Consider the following 20703-nt stretch of genomic DNA (forward strand, 5'->3'; position numbering starts at 1 on the left):
TTCCTTAATTCTTCCCTGACAACAGACCGGACGAGCTCGCGCAATGTGTCAAGATTATCCACGACGCCTGCTGAGTAGACTCCTGCGGATGCACCGGCTACGTCGCGGTTGTACTGTCGGGCTCTCTGCTGAAGCGTCGTTTCGATGGTTGTTGCTTCCGACCGAAACTCAGCAACAGTACGGGGCGGATTGCGGATGAGTCCCGCGAACAATTCTTGCTTTACCCCGTGCATGAGGTGGCGCACTTTCTTGTCTTCCGTCATGCCAGGATCAGCTCGCTTGAAAAGGCGGGACATGTCTTCGATGTACATCGCGACAGTTTCGTTCGTTCGCTGAATCCGTGTGCGGAGAGCTGCTTCCGCCTTTTCCCGGCGATCACTGTTGGCGAACGTACTCAGTAGCTGCCGCCGAAACTCTTGCCACGACGTCAGAGATGCCTCGTGGTTTTCGTACCACACTCGTGCAGAGTCTTCCAACGCAATGTAGACGTTACGCAGCTTGCCTTCCTCGTTCCACTGATTTAGATTTCCCACTCTCTCGAAATGCTCTAACCAGTCTTCGGCGTCCTCGTATGGGTCACCATGAAACACCTTTGGGATGACCGGTTGGCTTACGATGAGTTGTGCCGGCGTAACTTGGCTCGTCATGGTGGTGGCGGCGCTTGTCTCCGTCACCGATGCCCTTGATACAGAAGGGAGTGGCCCAAATTCTGGCAACTCTCCTCGGATACGGCGGCTGACTCGTTGGTGCACCGGTGTAAGCTCCACTGGTTGCGGCTGGTCAGTGCTTGGACTTCGCTCTTGCGTGGGGCTCGGAATCATGTACCCAGCACCTCCACCAGAAAATGTAACGGATATAACAACCTCACAACCGGGACGTCCTATTTACAAGGTTTAATAAGGGCGAACTTGTGCCCAAAGCCAAAAGAACTACACAGTAGCTGGGAGAAAGCAGCGAACGCTCGTCGTCCTCTTCTTCTCTTCTTTTTCCGCTGCTCGGTAGCAGCTCGTGCACAGGCTGGGCCGGCTCGTGCCTTCCGGCGGGCTTCATGAGTCGTAGCGATGCCGTCAGCGTTCCTCTTTTAACAACGTCTGCGTTGTACTGCGCCTTAACAATTCCTCGTGGCAATATATATATTATACGTACATCATGAAGAGTTCCTATAAAATTAGGGGAAAATAAGTGTACGGTTCTAAAGAACTCTTTAATGACGACGTGTCGACCGGAGACCGATCTTCATCAGAGCTAGTCTGATGAAGATTGGTGACGTCTGATGAAGATCAGTTATGATAATATATGACCACGTCTGTGTTCTCTGTTTCTGTTTCTACTGCTCTGCTTTTTCCGATTTTGACGTTTTATGACTTTTGTAGTTTACTAAGTATGTACCAACTTGACCAACAAGCGACTCTCCTGATACGATTTCTTCTCTTCCTCCGTTTTTCATCTAATGGTTGATTGCAGGTTACCTGGCTCGCTGCCGCCTCTACGACGCCACCGAGTGGAAAGAAGTGTCCCTGGGCCCTGAAAAGCGAAGCTACCTGTTCGAGGGACTGCACTGTGGTAGTGAATACGTGTTCTCTGTACTTTGTTTCAATCGTCATGGACGAAGCGAGCCCGACGAGCTACTGCACGCAAAGACAGAAGGCACAGGTTAGAATTTTACTTAAATTCTCGAAATAAAAAAAATTGTCTTACAAAATTTTATTCACAATAATAACAATTAATTTAGGGCATTGTAGCGATGGTAAGTGTTTGAAAATTTTGTGTAATATCGGGGAAAAAAGTGCGGTGGTTTCAAAAGCAGTCAGACCCACGGAGTGCTTTTGAAAGATACGCGAATGAAACAACAAGGAACAAGAGACAGCATAGATCAAGGAATGGGGCAGTTAGTTGCCGCTATTCTTGTGCGCCTCGTATTACACTGTGAAAAGCATGATAGTGATGACATAAAAGAATGAAAAGTAGTTTAGTCATGGACATCTTTTCGCTGTTTATGTCAGTTATTGAATGGTTCTTTCCTGGTAATACTAAGTTAACACAACGAAGAACTAGACTGTTGTAAGCTTTCTGTGTTCTTTAGGAGTTTAGAAAGAAACGGGAACGATTTATGGTACTGTACATTCTGCCTTGCATTAGCTTGAAACGCTGTTGAGGCCAGCGCTAGTGCTGCCTGCGCTTGGAAAACTTGTAGTAATCGCGAAATTTCAGGTAGCCAATGCTTGAGATAATATCTACTACCTACAAAACACAAAACGGCACAAACTGCTTAGTAAGTAACTTTGTTAGCATGACACTTACTACCTCCAGCTACTACCTACAGAAAATCAGCAATACAATGTAAGCAATTTTACTGTCATGGCAATTACCCTGCTAATACGTTTATAAACGCCAGTGAACTACAAGTAGTCAAAACTAAGTTCACAATTATTTTACTTATATGCGCCTTTGGCATTTTCATGCAAAGTCACTGGTATTGCAAAAGTATACACATTGGAATTGGAATTTTCGAACAACCTAGTTGCCTTCCGATTTACTTACTAAGCAATCCAGTAAAAAAAAAACAAATTATGGTGGGACTTGCTCAGTGTGTAATTGGCAGCAATGCTAATTCGGCGGCGGCGTTGAGTATACGTCAGCATAGTCATCCCCTGTGTGTTTGCAAAGTACGTTTAAAGATTTTTTTCTAGAAGAAAAAGTGAACAAATCAGAGTACTGCACAGAACTGTACCACGGTAGAACCGCCTGCACTTGCCTCTGAGTGTATACATAGCAGCGGGAATCCGTGCGCAGAAAAAGGATTGACTGTTAAATGTCCAATTCACTCTGCAGTGGTAGACTTATAAACCGCTGCTACAAGAATGCTGGTGGGCCCAAGAACTGTTGCTGCACCGAATTGGGCCGAGAAGGAATTCTGAACTCTCTGTAGTTCTAAATTCCGTTTTCCTACATTAGGTTTAGCCCTGCGGATACTATGGAAGAAGTTCGGCCAACAATATGTGTGCGTACGCACTTCTCACGATGGGCGATTCGTTGCGAAGGCTCGGGCGAGTGCAGAAGGATAATAATGATATATCGCGTTTAACGTACCAAAACTACGATATGTTTGTGAAGGATGCCGTTGTGGAAGGTTCCGAGAATTTCCCCCCGCCATGCACTCACATCGCCGTTATATAGCATTTCGCCGACTTGGGAATGCGACCGCCGCGACTGGAATCAAGCCAATGACCTTCGCGTCAGCGGCCGAATACTGCAACTGCTACGCCATGCACGGTAAAGGACGAGTCGCGATCAAGCTGAACAGGAAGTGTCGCAACGTGCTGCAAATGCAACAGGAGTAAGCGGAAAGAACAAGACGCTCAGTGGTCAAGAAACACCCACTATCAATCCTATAATGGCATTCGTTTATGTGAGAAGGCATATTAATGGAAGGGTCCATGACACAGTCGCCCATAAATTTGCGGTTCTCCTCGAAAAGTAGAAGTAGAGTGTCTATTGTGTCTATACAGACACGAAGAATGTACTGTAAGAGTATGTTTGATTGCGAAATGGGTGCTAGAACCTAGAAGTCACTGTCTCTAAACACCGTTCACCGCCAGCGACCACCATGTTGCTAGGGCGTGTGTGACGTCATGTGCTTTATGGAGTGCAGCTGCAGTCTTGTACCAAAACTTCAGCCGCTGCAAATTGTTCAATTTTCAATGCTAAGCTGAACAAAGCCGAAATAGCGGGATTGCACGCTCAACTGACCACAAGACGAAATTGTTGGCCGTCATGTAGACACTTGTAAATTAAGGAGCGTGTTGCACCAGGGCTCGCGAGTGTGCCAGTGTTTTCATACTTTCAGGCCACCTGCGTATTCATAAAATTATTCAATAATAAATAAAGTGCTGAAGCGAATGCGCTGAAATTTCGCCAGCCTGTCTGTGAACATTCAAGGATTCCGTGGCTTCTTATTAGGTTCTATGATTTCTTTGTGATTAGGCCTGAAGAAGACAAGAAATCGTGTTTCGGGTGATAGAATCGCTGGACTGTTTGTCGCTGCAAAAGCATCTGCGGCATGAAACCTCGCCAGCATAGTACGCTTTGTTCCCGATGTATGAGATGTTTCAGACTTTCTTGGCAGCACAGTGGAAGGACGGGCTTTCCCAGTCAGTCTTTATAGAAAGCACTACAAAAATTGTGCTTCTACATGCCTCTCGCTTTCGTGAAATCAACAGTGGCACCACCTGTGGGCAAAAAGGTGTACTATACTAATCAACTTGATTTTTGTAGCAGGCGGTGCTTGGCACCTTCTTGATCTCTTTTGTTTATTTTACGACGAGCCGATATTTGTCCCGAAGAAACTGGCCTGTATTTATATTTATTTTTACCTGTGTCTATAGGTTGTCACGAGACAGCTTTTGGACGTTCATACAACGTGTATAGTTAAATATTTGCTTTAGACATGAAATCAATCAAGTGGCTTTAACCGTTTTTTTAATTAACGAACAATGCATGCATCGAACAATGTAAACCAATCCGAAGCTTCATTTTCCTGAATAAGAGTGGACAATTCTCTGTTTTCCATGTGGCTTCTTTCACTGCCAATAAATTGAATATACCAAACTGGGTGCACCATGTAGTGATTAGCATGAGCTGGTTAGAAGAGTTCACATCTCATCATTCTTCTCACAAATTGAATATGCCATAGGAGCTACCACATGTACCGGCGTTAACACTGGAACATGTAAGTGAATTGCTTATACAGAGCCGGCGCGTAGCCAGAAATTTTTTCCGGCGGGGAGGGGGGGGGGGGCACCTTAATTTCGGAAGGGGCATCCCCATAAAATTGCCATTTTTTGCTGTCTATGCAATGTCGAAAAAAAATTGCGGAAAAGGGAGGGGGGGGGCACGTGCCCGGTGTGCCATCCTCCGTCTACGCCCCTGATACAGGGTGTTTCAAGAAATGTGTCCAATATTCTTAAAAAAAAATTGTCGGATCACGCATGGTGGGCAAAAGCTATTAACTGGGCCGGAGAGGTCATGGTGAGCTATTGGCCCCCACTTTTCAAATTTCCGGCAAGCCAAAGTCAACGACCTGGTTGTAGCTGTCAATGAAGTTGTTCTCTTTGTTTCTGTTTTCATCCCTCAAAGCAGGCACGATTTAGCGGACATTTAGTCTGCCACGAGATGAGCTGCCCTTACAGCATTCGCAATGTCTTCTTTAGGGAAAACGTGTCAGGCCGCATGTCGCACACTCTGCAACAGTAGGAGATTTATGCCGCCTTCACAAATTGCAAACGTATCAAGCTATGCAATATTCAAGTGATCCTGCAAGAAATAACGAGCCGCTGGGCAAATTATACAGGTGCGGCGCCTTCAGGTCAACCATTTGTACGGCTGATGTGAACTTTCAATGTACCAGCTAAAGGTTCACACTGAAGCTTTACGTACGCATACAACACTTTTGTTTGACTGGATTGCCTAACTCCGTTTTTGTTTCAGATCTTTAGTGTTTTAAAAATATGGAAGGCACAATTTAAGAACTTTCGTTCAGTAACGGGCTCTCGATCGAGAAAGACATCTCAGTTTTGTACATATTTCTTGCATGAATTGTATCATATTGATTCTAAGAATTTTTCTCGGACTACCTGCAAGAAAAAGAAGGCCAAGTGTCCTCGTAATTTATTTTTCATTCTGTCTTTCTCCGCCGTGCGGTACCAGTAACATTAACGTTTCTTCATATTTATCCTATTTTCCATGTCCCTACGAAAGACAGTTCTCCCGTAGCTTGTGTTCGCAGCTTGAAAAATCGGTTGCCAGTGCTATCCCCCCCCCCCCAATCACCAATATACCGATCATTCATGACCATTTATCGTGCAGTGCCTCAAGCCCCGTCAGCCAAAACGGCCGTGGTGACCAACACAAGTTATCTAGGCCTAGTGCTGGCCGCCTGGAACGACGGAGGCTGTCCCATCAGCCACTTCTTCGTCCAGTACCGGCCCCGCGACGAGTCTGACTGGACGCTGCTCAGCTCTAGGGTGCTGCCTGACCGTGACATTGCGCTTATTGTCGACCTCGTGCCTGGTACCTGGTATCAGCTACTGACAGTTGCCTTCAACAGCGCGGGCTCCACCAGGACAGAGTACACAGTAGCAACACTAACCGCAGGCGGAGGTGAGTGGAAAGCACGAGGGTTAAAGTGGAGTCGCAAACTGTAGCGAGAGTCAATTAACATAATGATTCTGCAGTGTCTGACGTCACTGAGAGACTGATGCTGTGGCCGCCCTCTGTGTGAGCAAAAACTGTTTGTTGGCGACTGGCTTCATTTGCTTAAGTTTGCTTGACAGGGTTGATAAATGGAGGCACGGACGCCACATAAAACCCATTTTTCATGTAGAAGCAGTGATAGAGGTATCCCATTTCGAAGATAAAATGCCTTTTCGCGCCAACTCAACCCACATTTCACAGTGAGGCTTGTCTGATTTTTGACGGCTGAACTTACTCTATTGCGGCAGGATCTGTAATGGGCTAATGTTGGGAAGTGTCGGTTTACAGTTTTCTATCGTCGACTATTGATGGCAACTCTTTATTGTAACTGCAACATTGTTTTTTTACTTCTTAACTCCTAGTTTATGTCCACTGAATGATGGAAGCATGTAGCAACTATTCCCCTAACTTCATATTTTCAGGGTTGTTTGAAGTGGTGCTACCATAAAAATGAGATATCAACTATCAGCGCAATCAACTGTATTTTATCTCTTCCTTTTTTGACCAATATAAAAAAGAAATACATGCAAAATAGAACAGGAAGGCCTGATAGAAACATGGAGCCTTCTCCAAGTCCGAGTCAGAGGTATAATTTTTCTGCTAATGTTAAATCTAGGGCAGGGCTGCGTAATAGTGCCGCTGTAGGTTCCGTCAGTTTATACATTTAGAAATTGAATTCGTGTGCATATTTTTCTCGACACAAAACGCGATAGTATACTTAGCGTGCTCACTTTGATGCCATACAATGACATCATTGTGTTTTAGGGGTGAAGCTCCTTAGGGTCGAGCAATGTCCCCTAAAAAATGTCTCCTGAAAGGTGATGTACCTAAAATGTACACTAAACCTTCGAATTGTTTCTGCCATTCCAATTTGCATGTGTATAACATTATTAATGCGCTAACGATACCAGCGAGCAAAACTGAAATCATCCTCAACATGCATACTTCTGGAGCAAAACGAATGTGCGGAAGCCCTGTCTCCAAAGCTTTCGGTTTACAGCCAAGTTAAGTTGTCGCCGAGTATAGAGACCTGTCTGCGTTACATGGTTTGACTCGAGTGAGTGCTATGCTACGCATTGTTGCGTCATGTGCTCTCGCACACGATATTACATAGTTGTGACCACGGCCGAGCACTAGCAGCATGGTCGTGCATGTTGTGAATGAGCGTCGATAGGGGTGTGAGTTTCCACTTGGGCTTATTCGTTCATTATACAGGAGGGAAGAGGACAGGTATGCCAACGAATTGAGTAAGAAGAGTACTGAATAGACTCTATAGTGCCAATAGAGTACCATAATGGGTACTTGATAACCACAGCAGAAGCAAAGGTTAGGCTGCGGTATGAATCGAACATCATTGCGCAGCGCACTATACAAAGGAACTGATATGACGAAGTTATAATCATGATTACATTGACATTGTCTTGCGAGCCACACTGAATTTATGCAATAGCTTTTAATAACGAAACAGCAGCACTATATATATACATATATATAACAATGTATGTATGTATGTACGTACGTACGTATGTATATACGTATGTACGTACGTACGTATGTATGTATGTATGTATGTATGTATGTATGTATGTATGTATGTATGTATGTATGTATGTATGTATGTATGTATGTATGTATGTATGTATGTATGTATGTATGTATGTATGTATGTATGTATGTATGTAGGTATATATATATAAATATATACGTATATATATTGTATTACACATACATATATAGTAAACAACTATCAAATTTTCTTAAGTGTGCTCCTTTATTTCTTTTATATATATATATATATATATATATATATATATATATATATATATATATATATATATATATATATATATATATATATATATATATATATATATATATATATATATATATATATATTGTAGCGATGCTGACGCCGACAGGTTAAAAAAACAAGCGACTTTATTAGGGCGAACTTGTGCCCACGATTCTAAAAACTATGGTCGTCAAGTTCGAGTAGCCGAGTAGCACAGATCTAACTTCCTCTTCCTCGTTGTTGAACGTCCGAACGCGTGGCGCATGCCAGCCGAGCCGGGTCTTGCTGGTGCTGGTGACGATGATTGTGGTGGGCTACTTGAATGTGGCGAACCTGTCGCAGCATTGCCCCCCTCCTCAGACGCATCGTCCCGATGCTTAAGACAGTGAAAAGATACACGCCCACTCTCACTCGTTTTTCGACGATCTGTCATGATAGGGCTTCATGCGGACTACGTGGACCACTTCCGTGGGATTGCGGCGTCTTGAACTCACGTGTCCAGCGGATCTAACTTCATAAGTGACGTTGCTGATACGGTTGAGTACTTCATAAGGGCCGAAGTATCGGCAAAGAAGCTTTTCAGAGAGTCCGCGGCGGCGCACTGGTATCCATATCCCCACTTTGTCACCGGGATGATAAAGTGTGTCACTGCGTCGCTTGTTGTAGCGACTAGAATCGACGTGCTGTTGGTGGCGTATTCGGTATCTTGCCATTTGCCGTGCTTCTTCGGCTCTTTGCAAGAAGTCATCTAAGTCAGGTGGATAGCTGCTTTCGTCCTGTAGTGGTAACATGGCATCCAGCGGGGTGGTCACTCTTCGGCCGAATACTAGTTCGAAAGGGGCAACGTGGGTTGTTTCTTGAACGGCTGTATTATATGCGAATGTTACGTAGGGTAATATTTCGTCCCACTGTTTATGTTCAACATCAACATACATTGATAGCATGTCGGTCAGAGTTCTGTTGAGGCGTTCGGTTAAGCCATTTGACTGAGGGTGATACGCCGTTGTTCTTCTGTGATCGGTATTTGTCATGCGCATCAGGCATTGCATTAGGTCTGCAGTAAATGCGGTGCCCCGATCCGTAATAACGACGATTGGCGCACCATGTCTGAGCACTATGTTGTTCACAAAGAACTTGGCGACTTCGGCAGCTGTCGCACTGTATAGAGAGTCAGTTTCAGCATAACGGGTGAGATAGTCTGTGGCTACGACTATCCATTTCTTGCCTGCACGCGATGTCGGCAAAGGTCCTAGGAAGTCCATGCCGACTTGTTGGAATGGGGCATCTGGAGGGTCTATTGGCTGGAGAAGGCCGGCTGGTTTTACGGGTGGAGTTTTGCGCCGTTGACATTGACGACAAGTTTTCACGTAGCGCTGCACTGATGCGAGCAACTTAGGCCAATAGTATTTCAGGCGAATCCTGGCGAATGTTCGGCTCACACCCATGTGTCCAGATGTTGGCTCGTCGTGGCATGCGTGCAGAATTTCCTCTCGCATGGCTGTGGGCACGACTAGTAAAAACGTTTCACCATTAGGTTCGAAGTTCCTCCTGTAAAGGACACTTCCTCGAAGGCAGAACGCGGAGAGCCCTCTGGAGAATATGCGAGGGACTTGAACGTCGAGACCCTGCAGGTGTTGTATAAGTGCCAGCAAATCCGGGTCATCTCGTTGTAGTTGAGCGATTTTGGATGTGTCGACAACGCCTAGAAACGGAAAGTCTTCCTCTTCAGGTACACTTGGATCGACAGGAGAGCGTGACAGGCAGTCGGCATCGCTGTGTTTCCTTCCCGATTTGTACACGACCGTAATATCATACTCCTGCAGCCTAAGGCTCCATCTTGCTAGTCGACCTGACGGGTCCTTGAGATTTGCCAGCCAGCATAGAGCATGGTGGTCACTGACAGCTCTGAACGGTCTACCATAAAGGTAGGGTCGAAACTTGTTTATGGCCCAGATGACTGCGAGGCACTCTTTTTCAGTTGCAGAGTAGTTTGCCTCAGCTTTTGATAGTTTGCGGCTGGCATAGGCTAACACTTTCTCTTGACCATTTTGCCACTGGACAAGGATGGCGCCGAGGCCGACATTGCTGGCATCGGTATGGACTTCTGTGTCGGCTGTCTCATCAAAATGGGCAAGTATTGGTGAACCCTGTAGTCGTTTCCTTAATTCGTCAAAAGCTTTCTGTTGTTCGCTTTCCCACGTGAAGGGCACGTCGTCTTTTGTCAGTTTTGTAAGAGGTTCCGCAATCTTTGAGAAGTTTTCGACAAATCGTCTATAATAGGCACATAAACCCAAAAATCGACGCACTGACTTTTTGTCTCTGGGTGTAGGGAACCTCTGAACAGCGGCTGTCTTTTCGGGATCGGGACGAACACCCTCGGAACTAATGACATGTCCAAGGAATCGCAGCTCTTCGAAGCCGAAGTAGTATTTTTCGGGTTTGATCGTCAATTTCGCTGACCGGATGGCTTCCAATACTGTGCGTAGTCGCTCTAGATGTTTGTCGAACGTTGCAGAGAATACCACCACGTCATCCAAATACACTAGGCATGACTGCCATTTCAGTCCGGCGAGGACAGTGTCCATCATTCGCTGGAACGTCGCTGGTGCGGAACAGAGGCCGAATGGAAGCGCTTTGAATTCGTAGAGGCCATCTGGTGTTACGAATGCCGTTTTTTCACGGTCCCGCTCGTCGACCTCTATTTGCCAATATCCGCTTTTCAGATCTAAGGAGGAGAAAAACTTTGCGGATCGCAACCGATCTAGTGTATCGTCGATACGTGGCAAGGGGTAGACATCTCGTTTAGTCACACTGTTCAGTTTTCTGTAGTCGACGCAGAATCTAAGTGTGTTGTCTTTCTTCTTAACGAGCACTACGGGAGACGCCCATGGACTATTCGAAGGCTGGATGACATCATCAGAAAGCATCTCCTCCACTTGCTTCTTGATAATTTCCCGTTCTTTCTGTGACACCCGATATGGATGCTGGCATATAGGCCTCGTGTCGTCTTGCGTTATAATTCTGTGTTTCGTGATTGACGTGCGCTGGACCTTCGAGGTACTTGAAAAGCAATCAGAGAATTCTTTTACCAAGGCGTAAATCTGTTTCTTCTGACTGTCCGGAAGGCTCTGATTGACGGTCACGGATGTGTCGATGTTGCAGGCCACTGGTCGAGTGGTTGATGTCGTTAAGCTGCATAGTTCGGTCGCCATACAGAAGTCGTGTAAATAGGCGATAGCCGTGCCTTGAGCGATGTGTTGAAGCTCATTGGAGAAATTTGTGAGTAAGACATCTGCACGGCCATTCGTCAAGTGAACAAGACCCCTAGCTACGCAGACACCTTTGTTCAAAAACAGTCCTACATTTGTATCCGCTATGCCTTCGCGGTTGTACAATGCATCATTTTCTACGAGCACCATTATACTGCAGCGTGGCGGCACAGTTACGTCATCATGAACAACGCGTAGAGCAGTTAGGCGTCGTTCCTCAGATTCCTCCACAGGTATAGCTCGTTCAGTCGAAAACGACACGCTGGACCTACGCAGGTTAATTACGGCGCCATTAGCTCGCAAAAAATCCATTCCTATAATGAGTTCTCTTGAACATTCTGGCAGCACAATGAAATCGGCAACGTAAATAAAGCCCCGTATTTCAAGTCTTGCAGTGCATCTGCCAAGGGGCGTAATAATGTGACCGCCTGCCGTGCGTATCTGCGATCCACTCCACTGTGTCACAAATTTGTTTAGCTTTTTCACCATCTTGTGACTTATCACTGAATAATCAGCACCGGTGTCGACTAAGGCATTCAGCTCCCATCCTTCCATTCTCAACCGCAAATCTGAAGTAACGTTTTCGTTGCTGCACCCATCTACCGGAAATACACCGTCATCACCCTCAAACCAAATTGGAGGATCTTTGTAACTGACGTTATCAGCGGCCTCACCTCCACAGGTCGCTTGCTTCAGTTTTCCGGGTGTGGACTTGGAGAGCGATGACCAGGCAGCCTTGAAGGTGTACGTGGGCTGGATGACCGGTAGCGCATAGGCGATGGTGACCGTGACCGGCGTTGGCGTAGAGTTGGCGAGTTCTGGCGCGTCGACAAGTACTCCTCAATCTCCGCTGGTCGTTCGCCGTTTCGGGGGCACGGTGCATATGACGGGAAGCCTCTTAATCCAGCCTGTCGGTAAGGACAGAATCTGTACAGATGACCCGCTTCCCCACAATGAAAACACAGAGGCCTGCGCTCGTGATCACGCCAGACGTCACTTTTCCTGGGCCTACGCTCCACATAGTGATGTGTGCTACGTGCTCCTGGGGGCAGATAGGTAGCTGTCGGTTCCCGTGGACGAGGTGCTGTGCGTGCCGCAGGTGGGAGAGGAGTCGTTGCCATCGCAACTGCTGCATTGCTGTGTACCGTGGGTTGTCTGACAACCTCAGAGTATGTTCGGATAGGTCGAACCGGCTGCAGCTCACGCTCTGGCTCTCGTATCACCTGCCTCAGTTCGTCACGAACAACGTCCGTAACAGATAGTGCAGTTGAAGTCTGGGGCATATGCAGTCTGCTCAGTTCTTCTCTGATAACTGATCTAATTAGCTCTCGCAGGGCTTCAACGTCGTTTCGCACGCCTCCGGGAAATACCTGTGCAGATGCGCAGTTAAGATTCCGGTTGTACTGCCGAGCCCGCTGTTCCAGTGTTTTTTCGATGGCCGTCGCTTCCGAGTAAAACTCAGCAACCGTGCTCGGAGGGTTGCGGACGAGAACGGCGAACAGCTCTTGCTTCACTCCGCGCATTAGATGGCGCACCTTCTTATCCTCAGCCATGTTGTAATCCGCACGCTTGAACAGGCGGACCATGTCCTCAATGTACATAGCAGCACTCTCGTTTGTTAGCTGGTTTCTCGATTGAAGAGCTGCCTCCGCCTTTTCTTTCCTGTCTATGTTCGCGAACGTAGCCACCGCTTGTCGTCGAAATACCTCCCAGGTAGACAACGAGGTTTCATGGTTCTCAAACCATGTCTTCGCGAAGTCTTCCAGGGCGAAGTATACGCGACGAAGCTTCTCTCTTTCGTCCCATCCATTCAAGCTCGCTACTCTCTCGAACAGGTCCAACCAATCTTCAACATCCTCGTACGAGTCGCCGTGGAAAACTGGCGGCTGGTGCGGTTGGCTAATGAACACTTGAGCCGGTGTTACCTGGCTAGTCATAGTGGTGGCATCCATCGTTTGAATTCCCCTTGGTATGAAGTGAAAAGGACCGAACTCAGGTGAGTCACCTCGAAGACGGCGACTTGCCCTCTGGTGTACAGGAGTCACTTCCACGGGGTTGATACGCTGGTCGTCGGGGCTACGCTGTCTTGAGCTCGTGGGGCTTCGATTCATTACCCAGCACCTCCACCAGAAATGTAGCGATGCTGACGCCGACAGGTTAAAAAAACAAGCGACTTTATTAGGGCGAACTTGTGCCCACGATTCTAAAAACTATAGTCGTCAAGTTCGAGTAGCCGAGTAGCACAGATCTGACTAACTTCCTCTTCCTCGTTGTTGAACGTCCGAACGCGTGGCGCATGCCAGCCGAGCCGGGTCTTGCTGGTGCTGGTGACGATGATTGTGGTGGGCTACTTGAATGTGGCGAACCTGTCGCAGCAATATATATATATATATATATATATATATATATATATATATATATATATATATATATATATATATATATATATATATATATATACCTACAGCAAGTGATAAGTGATCTTTTCACCCACTTTTCTTTCTTCATATTTACATTACAACTCAGTCTGTAAGGGGGGTTTATTGAAGGACTCAGCAAGCGGGTGGTAGCTCTAAAGGAAGGCAGGCGAACCCAGATGACGGTGCTTGATCGCCGATCTCGTGCCTTTTTCTTGTGCTGATGATAGTTGACCTGATGGTATCAACGTCTTTCTTATTCACTACCACTACCCCTGGCGAAAAAGTTAAAGCCATCCTGGCGATCTAACACGTGGGGACAAGCGGGTCAAAGTACGGCTTCAGACGGTTTACGTGAACGATATCACGTCCACGCCGACGACGGCCGCTCGGTGGCGTGAGGGGTTCAATGGCGTAGTTCACGGGTGAAGTACGCTCGACCACGCGGTAGGGACCATGATAATTAGAGAGTAGCTTGGGCGATGCACCAGGAGCGCAGGGCGGTACATGAAGCCATACAAGTGCTCCAGGAACGAACGTTGGTGCAGAACGATGGTTGTCGTCACGGATCACCTTCTGGCGCTGTTGATCGGATGTAGTAAGCCGCTTGGCCAGCTTGCGGCACTCCTCTACGTAACGAGCGGCTTCCGAGACAGGCTTGTATTCGGAGGGATCTGGCGAGTATGGCAGTAAAGTGTCGATAGTGTGTGATGGTTCGCGACCGTACAAGAGAAAAAATGGGGAAAACCCGGTAGTGACTTGCGTAGCGGTGTTATACGCGTATGTAACAAATGGGAGGACGAGGTCCCAGTTTGTTTGATCAGAAGCGACATGCGTAGTGAGCATGTTCCCCAGAGTACGATTAAACCGCTCAGTCAAGCCGTTCGTCTGTGGGTGGTAGGCTGTACTCTTCCGGTGAACCATATGGAACTGTTGAAGAAGTGCTTGTATTACATCGGAGAGGAAAACACGCCCTCGGCCACTGAGGAGTTCTCGAGGAGGACCATGACGAAGCACAAAACGATTGAGTATGAAAGTTGCGACGTCTTGTGCTGCAGCTGTGGGGAAAGCGGCAGTTTCAGCGTACCGTGTTAGATGATCCACTGCCACGATAGCCCATCGGTTGCCTGCCGTTGTTAATGGTAGTGGTCCGTAGAGGTCAATTCCTACTCGGTCGAATGGGCGGTTTGGGCATGGAAGTGGCTGCAATGAACCTGTTGCAGGATGTGGCAGGCTTTTCCACCGCTGACATTCGTGGCAGCCGCGAATGAACTGGCGGACGAAGGTAAACATTCCGCGCCAGTAATACCTTTTTCGTAGGCGCTCGTAGGTCTTGAAAGCACCGGCGTGAGCACATTGCGGGTCGGAATGCAACGACGCGCAGATGGTAGAGCGCAGCGTTCGGGGAATGACTAGTAGCCATTTCCTACCATCTGCTGAATAGTTGCGCAGGTACAAAAGGCCATACCGAATACTGAAGTGCGGAGCCTGGCGGCGCAGGGTTCGAGTGGTTGGAAGTGTCGGTGCCTCGGATAACGCGTCAAGAAGCGAAGCGATCCATGGGTCATTGCGTTGTGCAGAAGAGATGATGTCCTCGTCAAGCGCTGACAACGTGTTGTCCGAGGAAACAGATGCAATGTCCGGGGATAGGGGAGATCGTGACAGTGCATCATCATCGGCATGCTTGTGGCCGGAACGATATACCACGCGAATGTCATATTCTTGAAGCCGAAGAGCCCAACGGGCAAGACGACCCGATGGGTCCTTAAGCGAAGATAACCAGCATAATGCGTGGTGGTCCGTTACTACATCAAAAGCACGGCCATAAAGGTATGGGCGGAACTTGACAAGCGCCCAAACGGTCGCCAAGCATTCCTTCTCGGTGACGCTGTAGTTTGATTCAGCCTTGGTAAGAGTTCTGCTGGCGTAGGCGACGACATACTCGGCGAATCCAGGCTTGCGTTGCGCGAGAACCGCACCGAGGCCGACACCACTGGCGTCGCTGTGAACCTCAGTTGCTGCCGTAGGATCGTAGTGACGCAGTATTGGTGGCGAAGTGAGGAGACGACGAAGGGTACAGAAGGCTTTGTCACACTCAGAAGGCCATGCCGAAATATCAGTGGTGCTGCCTATAAGTTCGGTCAAAGGCGCAATGATAGAGGCGAAGTTGCGCACGAACCGGCGAAAGTAGGAGCATAACCCCACGAAGCTCCGTAACTGCTTCATAGTCGTTGGTTTGGGGAAGTCGGCGACAGCACGTAACTTAGCCGGGTCTGGAAGTATACCGTCCTTTGATACGACGTGCCCGAGAATCGTAAGTTGCCGAGCAGCGAAGTGACACTTCTTGAGGTTGAGTTGGAGCTGAGCATTCTTCAGGCACGTGAGGACGTGTTTGAGGCGCTCGAGATGTGTTCCAATGTCTGGCGCAAAGACGATTATATCGTCGAGATAGCAGAGACAGATTTGCCATTTCAAACCCCGAAGAACCGAGTCCATCATGCGTTCGAAGGTGGCAGGCGCTTTGTAGAGGCCGAAGGGCATGAAATTAAACTCATACAGACCGTCCGGTGTCACGAAGGCTGTTTTTGGTCGATCGGCATCTGCAAGGGGGACCTGCCAGTACCCTGAGCGCAAATCTAATGATAAAAAAAACTCGGCACCTTGTAAAGTATCAAGGGCATCGTCAATCCTGGGTAAAGGATACACGTCTCTTCGAGTGATCTTATTTAGGCGCCGGTAATCCACGCAGAAGCGAACGGAACCATCATTTTTTTAACGAGCACTACAGGTGAGGCCAATGGACTTTGTGAAGGTTGAATGACGCCCCGTTGCAGCATATCGTTCACCTGTTCGGCAATAACTTGGCGTTCCGCCGCAAAAACACAATATGGTCGCTGTCGTAGTGGCGCATAGGAGCCGGTATCGATGTAATGTAGAGTGGTAGAAGTGCGGCCAAGTGAAGTTTGAACAACATCGAAAGATTCGCGGTACTGGTGCAGCAGTTGGAGGAGTTCAGATCGTTCAAATGGTGACAGTCCGTCTGCGATCACCGAATCGAACACTTTTGAAGCCTGTAGATGAGAGTGGTTAAGAGCACTGACGGCGGCGAGGTCACTTTGGGATGATTCTTGCGGCACGGTAAAAATTTGTCCGTTATCAATGGGTTGTACGCATCCAAGAGACTCGTTAAACAGTTTGATGGTATGCGGAAAGGGATTGGTAAGGCAGAGAGCACTGGCTCTATTAGAAATTGAGAGGGCTGAATAAGAGAGCAGAAGTGGTTTCCGACTTAGAAAGAGGCTTGATGGCTGGAAAAATGCTACTTCATCACGCATGCCGTCGGAGACCACAGGGAGCAAAACAGCTGTTGTCGGTGGAATGTCAGTGTCTTCTTTGACAACTAGCTTGTGCGCGGTTTGATTAGTGTGGTCGTAGGGCTGGTCGAAGAATGGAAGCAGTTCAAGTTCGGAACGGGCACAATCTATAACGGCACGATTACGGGATAGGAAATCCCAGCCAAGTATGATGTCATTGAGAGCACGAGGTAAGGATGATAAACTCAACAATGTAGTGGTCCTCCGCAATTTCGAGTCGGGCAGTGCAGGCGGCTATAAGTCGAACAGGTTCTCCATTTGCTGTACGTAAGAACATATCAAGCGGCGTGGTCACCTTTCGGAGCTTGCGGCAAAGTTTGGCGTCTATAACAGACACAGCGGCACCGGTATCCACAAGAGCGTATGCATGGGCGCCGTCTACAAAAACTTCGACGATATTTGACGGCAAGGTGCGAGGACTTGAAAAATTCGATAGCGCAGTTCTTGCCCCTTTAACTGCGACGGCTAGTTTCCCTCATTTTGAGGGGCTGGTCGTGGACGCATGGGTGACAAGGAGCGTCGATTGGGTGAAGGTGAGCGACGAGACGAAGTTGCTGGATAATCACGGGAAGACGTGTTTGACTGACGATTCGAACTTTCATAACCAAAAGGTGGTCGGTCCATGTAGTTTCTTCGTGGTCGGACGTCTGTGTAGGCGGGCACGCGACGACGGCAGTATCGGGAGATATGGCCAGGTCCACCGCACGCAAAACAGATCGGCCGGTTATCGCGCGTTCGCCAGGCATTTGCAGCAAGGGGCGCCGCCCACGCGGCATACGGCTGAGTCGAGGCTGTGGTAGCGAGGGGAGGAGCCCATGCAACGGAAGACTGAGTAGGAGCGGTGACATGCGGCAGTCCATTGAACGGCGAGGTCTGGTGTGGCTGCTGCCTCTTTGCTGCGTCAGCATAAGAAAGAGGCGCGGCGACAACTTGCTGCTGAAAGGGCACTGGCATAGCCTCGGCAATCTGGTCCTGAAGTGCATGTCGGAGCATGCACTTCACGGTGTCGGTGGTTGCTCTTGCTGCTGCTGCGGGAGCTCTTGGCGCTGACAAAACGGCAGGAGGGAAAGCTGACGGGCGACCTCCTCACGCACAAAGTCTTTCATTTGTGCTAGAAGGCGGGAGTGGTCAGGTACGACGTCCAGTGCAGCGAGTGGTTGGTTAGGCTGAAATGGACGACGGGTGAGAGGTCGTTGCCGTCATAATTCGTCGTAGTTCTGGCTCAAAGTTACCACTTAAGACACCGTGCCAGGAGACTTCGCCAAGAGCATTTGAAACACGTCGTCATCAACACCTTTCATAATGTGCTGGATCTTGGCACTTTCGCTCATTGCGGCATCGACGCGCTTGCAGAGATCGAGTAAATCTTCGATATAGGCGGTAAACGTTTTGCCAGGTTCTTGTGCCCGTGAGCGCAGGCGTTGTTCGGCGCGCAACTTCCGCACAGAAGGGCGACCGAAAACCGAGGATATTGCCTGCTTGAAAGTGGCCCAGTTCTCGAACTCGGATTCGTGGTTTGTGTACCACAGTTTCGCCACATTAGCCAAGTAAAAGTTGACGGTGCTAAACTTAGCAGCCTCATCCCACCTGTTTGGTCCACTGACTTTTTCGTAGGACGACAGCCAGTCCTCGACGTCCTGGTCTTCGGCGCCCGAAAAGATCGGGGGGTCTCGCTGGTGAACCGGGCCGGGGCAAGTAGGAGCCGCGAGAGGTGCTGTCTGTTGGGCAGCGTCAACTTGCATGGTCGACGGCAGGATGGGGGATTTCGTTCGCAGGATTTCAAGCTGGACAATTGTGCCCTCGCGATCTCCGACTTCAGCGTAGCTCTCGCCGACTGGTTCGCCCTCCGCGGTCTCCTGAAGCCGTGCAGCTCTCGCATTGTGGTGCCCCGCCCTTGGACTGCTTCGACCAGATCCCCACTTTCCTATCTCCTTCTTTTTCCTCTCGTTGGCTGTCTTCTTCTCCGTCTATTTTCCTTCTATTCTTTTTATCCCTCCTTCCCCCCAGCCCTACAAGGCATTGCGCCGTGTCGCCTGAAAGCAGACAGAAATTAGGTGCCTTTTTCCTCTTCATTGTAACCACTACCACCACCACCACCACGGCAGGATGCGGGATCGGAGTTCCAGGGTGTAGGTGATGCAGTTTTACCCAGCACGATCCACCAAATGTAAAGGGGATTTATTGAAGGACTCAGCAAGCGGGTGGTAGCTCTAAAGGAAGGCAGGCGAACCCAGATGACGGTGCTTGATCGCCGATCTCATGCCTTTTTCTTGTGCTGATGATAGCTGACCTGATGGTATCAACGTCTTTGTTATTCACTACAAGTCTAATATCTTCCCCTATACTTTCCTTGGCATTATTGTCTGTTACATCTCCTTAATATCGTGTGAAGCACAGAAAGAACGAGCCCTTATATATACACTTCTTTTCTATATATATATATATATAGCGTATCAAACCTTTTAGTATCTTGAGTTTTTACTGAAGCCTTGATGCTTTCGTATTAGTTTTGTGCCACTTGAGCCGAAATCTCCCTGTTGACGCGATTGATATAGTTGCTAACATGAACCATTTTTTTAAAATCTACCTTGCCACTGCATTGCGTTTTGTACCAACGGCAAAAATTGATAGAATTTGTATCGGAGAAAAAAAATACGGCATATTCACGGGGTGAATGATGATGAATGGGCGAAGCTCCGGAGGGATTCATCGGTAAACTGTGAACCTTCCGTGTAATTCGCCCAGTCGATCATCATGTAAAGACGTGAGAAACGCTGTGTGTGTATATACACAAATCAACTTTTATTTGTTCTTAGACGATGGATGGCTTGCGATGTCCCTTAATTATGACGGTTTTATGGTCTGTGAAATGAAGGGAGAGCGGTTCCTGTATAAGATATCGCGTTTTTCATCAACTACAAGTACCGCTTTCTAGTTTATAACATCTTGCATCTTTTCATCATCAGCTACAAGTACCACCATCTAGTAAACACTACAAGAACTAAACGAGAGGTGGCTACATACAGGAGATGGTACCGCCATCTAGTGAACACTGCAAGAACTAAACTAGAGGTGGCTACATACAGGGGACGGTACCGCCATCTAGTGAACACTGCAAGATCTAAACTAGAGGTGGCTACATACAGGCTACAGGGGACGCACAGCCCACGCCCTAAGGAGCTTCGCCCCTAAAAACACTTCCAATTGAATGTAATGCATAATGTCTGAAGAGTGCCATTTCCGCGAAGCAGAGCCTAGTTCTAAACACCTACAGCGAGGTGTTGAGCCCTGATTAAATGTCAATCGCATAAGTGGGGGAGGTGGGATAAAAGGAAAGGGCAGAATAGGACAGTTTCACCTTGCGGCCATCTTTGCCTAAAACGAACAAAGAAAAACTTTAAGTTCTTTCCTTTATCGATGTGTGCTGATTGTTCGTTTCTCTACTCACAAAGATCTCGATCGTTCAAAGAGATCATTTGGGAAGACAAGGGCAGCCGTTATTGAATTCGTGTGGATAGACCTTGCATGCTTATTTAATGGCCTGTATGTCCTCAATCACCGTACGCCGCATGCTGGGCCTGACAGCTCCTCGCTTGCGG

General features: G+C 48.0%; 1 protein-coding gene across 1 annotated transcript in view; it reads left to right on the plus strand.

Moving 5' to 3' along the window:
- LOC119169670 (cell adhesion molecule Dscam1) overlaps nt 1-20703 on the plus strand; it is a 233612-nt gene that overhangs the window by 201804 nt on the left and 11105 nt on the right. Inside the window, exons 21-22 of the mRNA XM_075885653.1 lie at nt 1465-1653; nt 5866-6159. Of these exons, the coding sequence (XP_075741768.1) occupies nt 1465-1653; nt 5866-6159 (483 nt within the window). The remainder of the gene's footprint in view (nt 1-1464; nt 1654-5865; nt 6160-20703) is intronic.

This window comes from Rhipicephalus microplus, chromosome 2, assembly GCF_043290135.1.
Source record: "Rhipicephalus microplus isolate Deutch F79 chromosome 2, USDA_Rmic, whole genome shotgun sequence".
NCBI lineage: Eukaryota > Metazoa > Arthropoda > Arachnida > Ixodida > Ixodidae > Rhipicephalus > Rhipicephalus microplus.